At 39.2% G+C, this 11650-nt stretch overlaps 1 protein-coding gene across 3 annotated transcripts; it reads left to right on the top strand.

The window, feature by feature from the left end:
• The first annotated feature begins 2617 nt into the window (after nucleotides 1–2617).
• On the top strand, nucleotides 2618–11431 carry LOC311249560 (leukocyte elastase inhibitor-like). 3 transcript variants are annotated; one of them, XM_084340675.1, is made up of 10 exons: nucleotides 2618–2730; nucleotides 3552–3733; nucleotides 6457–6561; nucleotides 7860–8000; nucleotides 8276–8393; nucleotides 8679–8821; nucleotides 9372–9449; nucleotides 9729–9818; nucleotides 9919–10099; nucleotides 10258–11431. In XM_084340675.1, the coding sequence occupies exons 2-10, from the start codon at nucleotides 3557–3559 to the stop codon at nucleotides 10482–10484; spliced, it is 1260 nt and encodes a 419-aa protein (XP_084196801.1). In that variant the 5' UTR covers nucleotides 2618–2730; nucleotides 3552–3556; the 3' UTR covers nucleotides 10485–11431. The 3 variants fall into 3 exon arrangements, with proteins under 3 accessions (XP_084196801.1, XP_084196803.1, XP_084196802.1); XM_084340676.1 differs by having other exon boundaries at nucleotides 2627–2716; XM_084340677.1 differs by lacking the exon at nucleotides 6457–6561.
• Nucleotides 11432–11650: the final 219 nt, after the last annotated feature.

The following is an 11650-nucleotide window of genomic DNA, read 5'->3' as shown; positions in this document are numbered from 1 at the left end:
TAACCAGACATATCGCCTTTTTATTCCCCACATTAATCTTCCTTCTCAAAACCTGGTGCCCAGATTACCCACAATGCAATTTAGCCACTGAGTGACATCACTGGAGGTAATTCATGTGATGGCCCAAAAAAGATAGTGACTTACAGAGCTGCTTGCTGAAGTTGTAAAAGATGTGTAGCTAACTTTGTCTGGGCTTGAATAACCTATAGCGTTGTGCTTGGAATGAGTCACGAATTCTTGTGAAGTTGCTCCATTGATTTAAAAAAAAAAAAAAGTTGGCATTGTGACAGTTACTTGTGCGTTCAGTGATTAGCCAATATCAACTCCCAGTTATGCAAGTTTTTTTCTGTTGAAATTATCAGTGATAAACTCACTCACAGCTTTCTCAATTTTGGCCCAATAAGTTGTGTTGAATGCAAGATGGCTCCACATAGTAAATAATTACCTAAATAATAATAATAATAAAAACATATTGTAAGACTTCATAAAGAAGGGAGAGGGTACATTAGCATCAGAAGGCTACTACACATAAGCAGTGATACAGTTGCAGCAATGGGTAGGAGGTATAGGAAGAGCCAAACTTCCTATAACAAGAGGATGCTCTTGACACTGACACTTCGCTTAAACAATTCACTATTTATGCAATCTTGTGTTGAAAGACAGACGGACAGTATGATCTGTGGAAACTGGTGTTTCATTCACTACTGCAGCTGTGTTTTCCCGACGTAGAATGTAGTCATACAGTATGAAACTAGAGCAGGAATACCCTCCTGTTTCCAGGGCTATTTACTACGTACTTACATCAAACGTTCTTACAGCCCAATCCCTAAAGCATACCTGTGTCATGGTGCAATTAATGCTGGAGAAATGGTTTGTTGTCATGTCATGTGAATAGGCCTTATACAGCCACTGACAGGTCATGACATATACTCTCCTACCATCGTTGTCCCTGACTTACTAACAACTTTATAACAACAGGTGAGCTCTACAGTATGTGCAGTGGAGACGCTCCATAACAAAGTGTGGAGGAGCACAAAAATCTAGGCCCTATACACATGCAGCGTCAGTCACCTTTTAATCCACAGTCACTTCAGTACAAATGTCAACAAATAAACACATGCATGTAATAATTGTGATGGAATTGTTATAAAAGCGTTTATAATATATTTAACAAAGTTTGCACAATCTGAGTGTATTTCAGCCCCATTGCAGGGTTTTATTATAGCCTACTCTGGGCATAAGACAAAGGTGAGCATCTTATCAAATCTTACTGAGAGAGGTACAGAAGCCCCATGTAGAAAGTGAGGAAAATGCTTTTTTTTCTACGTCTGATCTTAATTGTTTTGGATTAGAGTTAGTGAAACTGGTGAAAAAAGGTTTTGCCAGGATATTTCCTTATTCCTAAATTCCTTATTATTTTTCATCCATGAAAACACAAAAACACATGGAAAAAGTATTTCTCCTGACAAAAAAATTGCACTTTGTGGCTTTTATTCCCCACATTCTTCTTCCTTCTCAAAACCTCTCCACATGACCCACAATGCAACTTAGCCACTGAGTGACATCACTGGAAGCAATTCATCAAAATGCATGCAGCTTCCTCTGGAGCCACAAAAGACTTTATACTACTTTTATCACTATGCAGTTGCACTCCCCAAGACCTTCAAACACACTTTAATGTGTAAAACTGCTGGAATTACCCTTTAACTAACAGTTGAGAACCCTTTGCACTTCATCAGCACCTGCAGTTGATACCAGCTGCTGGACATGTGCAGGAAAATTGTTGTTGTTGGTTAGATGAAGGATGGCCCAAACAAGATAGTGATTTACAGAGCTGTTTGCTGAAGTAGTAAAAAATGTGTAGCTAACTTTGTCTGGGAATGAATAACCTGTGACCTTGTGCTTGGAATGAGTGATGAAATCTTGTGAAGTCTTTGTTGCTCCATTGATAAAAAAGTCAGCATGGTGACTAGTACTTGTGCGTTCAGTGATTAGCCAATTTCAACTCCCAGTTATGCAAGTTTTTTTTTCTGTAGAAATGATCAGAAATAAACTCACTCACTCACAAAAGTGACAAAGCCTGTGATTTCCAGTTAAGACAAATTGAACAAGGTTATATAAAGGTCACAACTTTCTCAATTTTGGCCCAATAAGTTGTGTCGAAACTGGTGAAAAAAGTTTTGCCAGGATAATCTTTCCTTATTCCTTTTTGATTTTTTATAAATCACGTTTTCACAGATGAACAAAACAATCAAGGGACTTAAAAAGCCTATCCGGGCAAAACTTTTTTCACCAGTTCTCAAGTCATGAACACAGAAAAAATATCCTCACATACTCCTCAGGGCTTCCTTAGAAGGACTGCATCTAACAAAAAGACAATAAAACAGTAAGACTGGGACAGTCATCATGGGAGTAACATTATTAAAATGCCTGGAAGCTTGATTAACTGTATTTACAAAGCCATCAGTGTTTGGTCATTTTGACGCTTTGCAAGCCGCACAACTTTGGTTAATTTGTTATTACAGTAGCCCATCAATTAAAGAGTAAAAAAAAAAGCGAGTGCAAGCTAGTTTTATCCGCTCGGCTTCCGTACAATGACACAGGAGAACACGGAAGCTCATCACAAGGTTTTCGGGGCGTGTCGGCTCGGAAATAATAAAACTGATGCTTCCAACAGAAGCGACCTAAAGACTCCTGATCTCTGAAGGACCTCAAGGCAAGTGTCAGTCAGTAAGTAGATGATGAATCTCATTCAGTGTGTGACGGAGGGATTTGATCATTAGGTTTGTTGACAGTCGGTGAAACAGCAGTAAGCGGGCTAAAAGCACACTGGCTCTTGAATCAGTTTTACTGGTTACACAAAAAAGGCGTTTTACTCCAGGTGAAAGGCCTGCTGTGACAGTCTTTGATCCTGGTTCATTCATAGTCAGGCGTTATGTAAAGTGTATCTCAGTGGTAGTATATGTCATCTTAAATATAAAGTAATATGAGTAATTCGTTCAGAATGACACGTAGTTCCCTTGTGTTATCCAAGAGCGACATAAACTCTTTCAGTTGTTTTCTGTTATACCATACTTCATTAAAAAAACAGCAAGTTTAATATTTTCTTGGATGTGTGATATTTTGTTAATATATTTACAATCTGTTGCTAAATTTGCAGACAAACCATTAATGATGCAGCTAATTTCATAATAATAACATAACTACCACTACTTTACTTTGTTATTGCTAATAAGGTCAGGGTAGGTGAGCAGGTTGTTTTAGAAGATATATTAAATTAGCCCTGCTTGGTCTTTAATGTTTGCCGGACTAAAGACTGAATCTTAGGTGTTTAGAAATGTTCTTAATATATCATCTGTCATGTATTAATATTCAGAGACAGTCAGTGTAATATGGTGTAAAAAAACAACAACTTTTCAGTGGAGTTGGCACAAAGAGAAAAAGTGAGATACTAATCAGATAAAGGATAAAAGTGCTATGAAAAGTTGAAATTTTAGAATAGTTATTAAAAATATGTATGTAATAAGTGCTCTGCCCTCCCTTCTTTACAGGCACAATGGCATCACCAACCCCTCTATCCAAGGCCAACACCACCTTCTCACTGGCTCTGCTCAAAAGGCTGAGTGATAACGACAAGACCGCAAATGTCTTCTACTCCCCTTTCAGCATCTCTTCAGCCCTGGCTATGGTGATGCTGGGGGCCAGAGGCAACACAGCCACACAGATGTCAGAGGTACAACACACACACATACACACACACATTAATGTTAATGGCTATGCAGGGTGGTACACTAAGTTCAGTTTGATTTTAGGAAGCTCATAATCTTTTTTTTTTTCCTTTTAAGTTGGTATTATGGCTGTCCACCTGGTGCACAAAATGATGATATAAATGTCACAAAAAAGGCGTTTTACTCGTTTTTAATGATGGCGTTTTTAATGAAGGGCAGCAAGTAGTACTGCAGGCCCTTATTCAGTATGAATCACCAGATTTTTCTTTCAGTATCAGCAAGAATGACAAAGTCTGTCCTGTTCAGACTCTGACTACGTTTTATGGGGGGCAGCTGTGTGTGGTGTTACTATAGAAACGTTATATATAACATGGAAGTGTAAAGGCAATAAAGATCTAGGTAAAGTCATTTGTGCACCTTATCAGTTCCCAGTCTGTGCAGCCTATTAAGAAATATGAGGACAAGCAAGAAAAAAAAGCAGTACAGTGGTTTAAGGACATAAAATAAGATAATTATGCATATGCAGTAGTATTTATAATGTTTAATGGTAACAATAAGTTACAGGTTTATACTCTTATAGCGCTCAGTGAAATCACTCTTCAGTTTAGCAGACTGTATACTCAGCAGAGATAGTTGGAATGAAGGTCGAAATTAACGTTTACTGCCTTTTTTCCTGAACGATTGCTAAAACAAAGACACACCCAAAAAGTTCAGGTTGGTTGAAGTTTGAGTATGTCAAAGAGGCAGGGCCTCACACTAAATCCAACGTGTTTCTTAGGAAACTTCTTTGGAAGCGATTACTATTACCACAAACTGCTTAAAGCAGTATATCTGTAAATACTGAAAATATCTGTAATATCTAATACTTGGAGTGGTCATTGAACACTTGAGATTGTCTGCTTTATTATTTTGTTTTATTGTCTACTTTACTATTTTATTTATATCTTTATCTTTATCTCTTGTTTCCATTCATGCTATATTTCTATTTCTACTTTCCACGGAGCATCTGGGAAAAAAACAATTCCCCCCCAGAGGATTAATGAAGTGTTCTGATTCTGATTCTGATTGAATTGGTTGAAAAGCAAGCTGACAGTTAGTATTGATAAGTTATTCACAGCATGTGCAGGTTGATTTTCATAATGATGCTTTATGTTAAGACAGACTGCAAAAAATAGCAGATATTACCAGTCATTTTTGTATTTTCTTCTTTTTATGCCCTTCTTTGATCAGATGCAATAACAGCAGTATTGTTACCTGGCTATTTGACAGGGTCAGGGACAAAGTTGGTGTTTTATATATATACAGTGGCATGCAGTGCCTTTCATGACAGTTCATTGGTTAAAACAAGCAGCTGTGACGCAACCTCTTTTGTGTAAAGCCTGGGTTTGTTCCAGAAGGTGGTAAAATTGTTGCAGAAGCGTTCAGCTTTGAGTCAGATGACTGCAGGTAAACTGCACCTGAGCTGTACCAACAACCAAAGTAGGGGGAGGCAGTAGAGGGAATGGGTCACGGATCCATGATCGTTTTAAAGTTGAGTCTATTGTAAACTTACTATACTGTGTAAGTTACCAGACACAGTGAGTTTCTGTTAAATTACACAGTAAGAGGGGCACACCCAGCTACACCAGCAGTATCACAAAGACAAAAATCCACACCATTGTATTTTTCTAAGATGTTGTTCTGATTGTGTGGGTCAAACATAACAGAGTGATCCTGCCTGTGTCATGAGTTGTGACGATAGGACTGTGTGAATGCATGTCTTTGTGAGTAAAGGTAGGTGTGTGATTGTGCACGCATGAAAGAGCTCAGAGGTGACAGTAACATGTGGCTGCTGTGAGGATTTTTTAGCAGCCAGTTACCAGAAAGTCCAGTTGCGTGAACTGCGTTCTTTTAACTTGTTCATTAACCAACTGGCCAACAAATACCACAGTCTGTTGATGGGAATGAGAAATGTGCATGTGTAGGAATCACTGGTGTAGACGATGCAGGCTCACAATCAATGCTCTAATTTATCAAAAAGGTGCAACAACAAAATGCCTTTATAAAACATTATATGCCACATAAATCAGTTACCTGCAATGGATTCTTTTGGGAAGGGAAATCTCAAGGAGCCACTTACCAGCAGCTGGAAATCGTGTTTGCTCAAGTCCATAGGTTGAAGTTCTTACCTTGATCCAGCAGCTTAGAAGCATATGCAGGGTGTGGTGGATACACCCTGACAACATTGTTGGTTGTGGTTACTCTTCAGCTCCTCACCACCACGCAGAGAGAAATGTGACAAAGAGCCGTGACAGAACATGCAACGCAATCACTCTCACCAGTTTTCCATTCAATGTAATTCAGCAACTGTAGAAAGAAAAGTTGTATGAATTTACAGGTGATTACTTTCAGTTTGGTGATGGTCTTTGGACTTAATACAACCCATGTATTGTAATATAATATGTCAGTACAATCATCATCTCTGTATGTCGTGTAGCTATAGATGGGTTTGTCCCACAATTCTATTTTATTGAACAAAACTATGATTTTACGCACTTCTCTCAGATCAGCATTCAAATTGCCTTGATTTCTGACCCATCTTCCAAATCTAAGGGTACTGTACTATACAAGGCCTGCAGAATATGACTCGACCCACACATCACCGCTAGGATGACTTCATACTTCATGTATACAACCAGAGACACATGATGTCTAACTTGACAGTTAACACTCCCAGTTGTACCCTTAGGTCCTCTGCTTCACTGAGGCAGAGAAGGTGCAGCATGCAGGACCACAAGAGATGCAGATGTTGCAGCAAGTCCAGTCCAAAATACCACAGCACCTGCTGAAGATGGTAACAAAGCCACTAGTACAGGAGTGAGGGGCATTTTTACTAACTATCTGGGTCTGCTTGGGTGGTGTCATCTTGTGAGGAGATCCTTGGAGACAAAGAGCCACTGCTTCCAGGGAGAATTTCACATTTGTCTTTAATCTGCTGCTGTCCTCCTGGACTGAATATGGAGAAAAAACAGCAATGCAAGAGAGCAGCCTGAGTTATATGCTGTTTACTGAATGGTAAATGTGTGTGTACAACAACTCAAAAAAAACATGGTGGTACATATTACACATGAATGTAGTCCTGGCTTTTCTTTTTATGGTTTCTTCCTGGTGTGCTTTTATCTCTTAAAAGCAGCTGCTGGAAACATCAGCGTGATTAGACTCAACTGTCAAAAGTTTGAAATTATGACAACAAAATGCCTTAATGACAAGAGAGTACACACATAAAGCTGTTTCCTTTTGTATATATGCTTTATACCAGGGTATTACTCTGATAACACTCTTGTATGTGGATAATGCCACATCTTGCAAATGTCATTATGGCTGTCAGCGAATGATAATGGTTTATGTTTTGCTGATGCCAAAGCATCCTGAATTCTGTTTTTCAAGATGACAGTGTAAATAACAACATGGTGGAGGGTTGGCATGTGTCTTCATGTGAGTGTTTCTGGACATGCTGGTCAAACCTTGGGGAGGCGTTTCCATGGGTTCTTTAAAGTTGGTGTTCAAGGTGTTAAAGTGGTCCCTCTACTTTTTCCATGTCTAACCCCTAACCCCCTTTTCCTTTTTACAGTCTTTGTTGGGATGCTGGGCAATTTGTACAGTATATGAAGAGAAATGGTTACTGAAAGCCTGTAACTCAGAGGGACAGTTCACCCCAACATCAAAAATGCATATTCTTCCTCTCCGTCTAGATTGTTATGGTCTGATTTGATGAGTTTTGTAACTAGATGGTAATCAGCAGTGGTTGTCAAAGCAGTAATGTCTACTCAAGACGACCCACAGACCCCATAGATGGATAAATAGCACAACAGGTAAGAGGAAAAAGCTGTATTTTTGATTTTGGCGTGAACTGTCCCTTTAGGTATCTTAGGTGAGTGACTTGAGTGACCCACAATCATTCAACATAATGTATATAAATGCATAGCAAGGAGCACCAAAGTCAACCATCTACAAATAAAACCTTGCCAGTGTTGTAGTCTCATCTCTTAATAGGCAAAATGATCGCCACTCTGGTCTAATAAACTGTTTATGACAGACTGGTGTGTTTCTTTCTTAGTGCATCTATTAAACCCTTGACTTCTTCATCCACAGTGCCTGAAAACCCATGATGTCCAGGACGATGTCCATCGCAGTTTTGCACAGCTGCTGGGCGAACTCAACAAGGCAGACGCTCCGTTTTCCCTCAGTGTGGCCAACAGACTGTACGGGGAGCAGTCATACCAGTTTGTTGAGGTGTGTGTATTTTATCTTCATGAGTAGGTGTGGTTGTGTTAACATATTTCTAGGCCGGAGTGAATGAGATACGTAGACAAGAATATTTGAGCTGAAGGAATGATGAATGAGGGAGTGGGCAGCAGGCCAGTATAGAAGCAAGGAAAGAAGTGGTTGTGAGAAATATTCTCGCTGTAATGACCTTTAATTCCACTTACTAAATAAACTAACTAACTAATAAATGATTTATTGTTTTGGGTGATCACAATCAGTAAATGTGTTGTTGATGGTTCCAGCATTTCTTAGGAGACACCAGGAAGCACTACAACGCAGAGCTGGAGTCTGTTGACTTCATAACCAGCTTTGAGGCGGCAAGGCTCAACATAAACAGCTGGGTGGAGGATAAGACACAAGGTGGTTCATACACACTAACATACACACCTATCAGTATGTTAATAGACACTCATGTTTCCTTCATCCAATGCAATTATTATAACACCGGTCAAACATTATAAACTGATCTTTAACTGGAGGAGCACCATATTAATGTTAAGCACACTCAGTTATGTCAGTCTCATTTTTGATTGAACTTCATTCTATGTCAGGGAAACATGGCAATTGAGTGTACCATTTTTCAACACATTACATGCTTTCAGTTGAGTGAAATCATATCATATACCGTATAATTTTGTCCTCTAGGTAAAATTAAGGATTTGCTGGCCCAGGGTGTGTTGGACAGCATGACCAGGCTGGTGCTGGTCAATGCCATCTACTTCAAAGGCAACTGGAACAAAAAGTTTAAGGAGGACGCCACACGTGATGCTAAGTTTAGAATCAACAAGGTAACACTGCTCAAAGAAAACATTAAGTATGGTTACAGTGATTGACAAAAGTCAGTTAAAGTTAGAAAATATGGGGTTTTAAAAATATTTTATAGCATAGCATACACCATTTAGTCAGCTTTGAACTGGTCAACAAAACCCTGAATCTGCAGTGATTTGTAATTAGTGCCATCAGACAGGGAAAAACCCAGAAACACTGAAAAACCAACTCAACAGCAAGCCTCCATACTGTGTCAGCTTTTCAAGGTGTTATGGGGAACTTGTTAGTGAACAACTAGCAACCTGCACACTGCAACATGTAAGGCAACCTGGCTGTGCCATGAGAGCGTTTTCACTCACCACTTGATGAATCTAAGTCCAGGTTTCACCAATATCCTACAAAGTCACCTGCGCTTAGCTTTTGATTAAATGTTCACCTTTCTTCATTTCTTTTTTAGCTCACCACCATTTCTCACCGACTGGATAATTTGTAGTGAGTTTTGTTGTATACAAGACTTCAGCTGGTGTTAAGTTTCTCTTTAAGTTTTTGTATTTTTCTGTTTGATTTCAGAATGACACCAAACCAGTGAAGATGATGCACCAGAAAACTAAGTTCCCTTTAACCTTCATCCCTGAAGCCAACTGCCAGGTAATCAAGCTATTCAGTTAATTCATCCATTACTGCAGTATGTCAGCTAATATTTCTGTCAGTCCATCAACCAACTGGGACCATTGAACCAATCATACTGTATATTCCCTTTTGTTAATGAGGTGACTTAAAGTTACCTTAATCATGAAGCTTTTACTTAACAAGGGTTTTTATTGTTGCATGTGATCCAATACATTATCTTGTTAAAACAAAGGATAACCAAACAGTTGACTAGTATATGCTGTATATTTGCTGTAATGTCCTAAACCTGTTGAACAGATCCTAGAGATGCCATATGTAGGAAAGGAGCTCAGCATGCTCATCTTTCTACCCAATGACATGGAGGACAGTACAACGGGTCTGGAGAAGGTAGGAACACCCCCACCCTCCTTTGCACACACACACACTTGTACACATACAGAAACACACAAGACACAGACAAACTGATTGATTTTATGTCCACCCGCAGCTGGAGAAGGAGCTTACCTATGAGAACTTTGTGGAGTGGACTCGTCCAGACATGATGGATGAAATTGAGGTCCAGGTGGGGCTGCCCCGGTTCAAGATGGAGGAGAAATATGACATGAAGAGTCTCCTGGTCAGCATGGGCATGGTGGATGCTTTTGATATCGCAATGAGTGACTTCTCTGGTAGGACCACATCAGACATATTCATAAAAATATAAAAAGATATCAGTATAGAACAGATGTTCTTCCAAATCAATGTGCTCTGCGTTTCTATGGTGTAGGGTGAGCCCAGGCATTATATTTATTTAAAATATTCTTTAATCCATCTCTTCTGCTGACAGGCATGTCTCCCGCCAATGACCTGGTCCTGTCAAAAGTCGTACACAAGGCCTTTGTGGAGGTCAACGAAGAGGGAACTGAGGCTGCTGCAGCCACTGCCGCCATCATGATGCTGCGCTGTGCCATGCGTCCACCCACCTTCATCGCAGACCACCCCTTCCTCTTCTTCATCAGGCATAACCCCTCCATGAGCATTCTCTTTGCTGGCCGATACTGCTCCCCTGAGTGAGCACTGTATGTATCACTAGAAGAATGCTGAGAGGATCACCACTCTAGAGTTCCCTATAGCTAGTCACACCCTGAGTCTTCATCCTATATTTTCAAAACCAGAAAGATGTTTGATTTTCTGAACTTTGGCTTCTTGTCTGCATCACTTCTTATGAGTGATTCTGTGTTTATCCTGTGCCTCCTTGAACATAACGTTCTTGCACTGTTGATCTTTTGCACATAATCTCATCCTGAGGATATGGTTTACTTCATGTCTGTAATGCATGTATGGCCCTATTTGCTGCACCCTCATACCCTACCCTAGTTTAACTATATCATTAAATTCTGGTATGTCTTATCTTATACCTCATAGCCTTTGAGAGAATTTGCCTTTATCACATGTCTATTATGCCTGTTTTTTCAACTACCAGCACAGATGTTGACTGTAATTTTATACCATATGAAAATGTGATGGGTGCAAGATTCTCTGCACTTTTGATCTTTTATATATTCAGTTAACCAAAGAAGATAATGTGATAAAATCACATTGTCAAATAGATATGTCCTTGAGGATTATTAAAACTACAATCAAGCAAAGTGCAAAAGTACTATGGTGCATTTAGTTAATATAGAATATATAACAAGATCTTTGAAGTTTTTAACTGATATTTTCACGAGTTTATGCTTTTACATATTGAATAAACATACAGTATGAGTGGTTTGCAAATACTGTTCGTCACATTTAATTTTTTCAACTATTCTTTTAATTGACATTTTCTCTGATCTGGTTTCGTGTGTAAATGGATTACCTGCAGTTGGATCAATCCTTGTGCAAGTGTTGCTGCTACTAGTACTGGTGATTGTCTCTGAGAAGTCTTTATCATACGTTGTTAATTTTTAACCAAACTAACAAAAGTATAATTCTCTCTTTCATCCTATATGAGGAAGAATAAATATATATGTGCTGTTTCTTCGGCCTTTCTTCCCTAAGAGCACAAGTGTAATACATGCTCTTAAAAGAAAATAACACAGAAGCCCTAAGACTGGGGCTGTTACACTATCCAAGTATGCATGTCTAATAATAATCCAAAGAATATGTTTAAAGGGATTAAATGCACCTGCAAATTGTCTCTAAAGACAAGACACTTAATTAGTGTAAGGTCTCACTCCGGCACAGTAGGTGGCGCT

Source organism: Pagrus pagrus (assembly GCF_965226575.1).
Source record: "Pagrus pagrus genome assembly, chromosome: 20".
Taxonomy (NCBI): domain Eukaryota; kingdom Metazoa; phylum Chordata; class Actinopteri; order Spariformes; family Sparidae; genus Pagrus; species Pagrus pagrus.
Note: the sequence above shows the minus strand (reverse complement) of the source record. Positions and strands in the feature narration are given on the sequence as shown.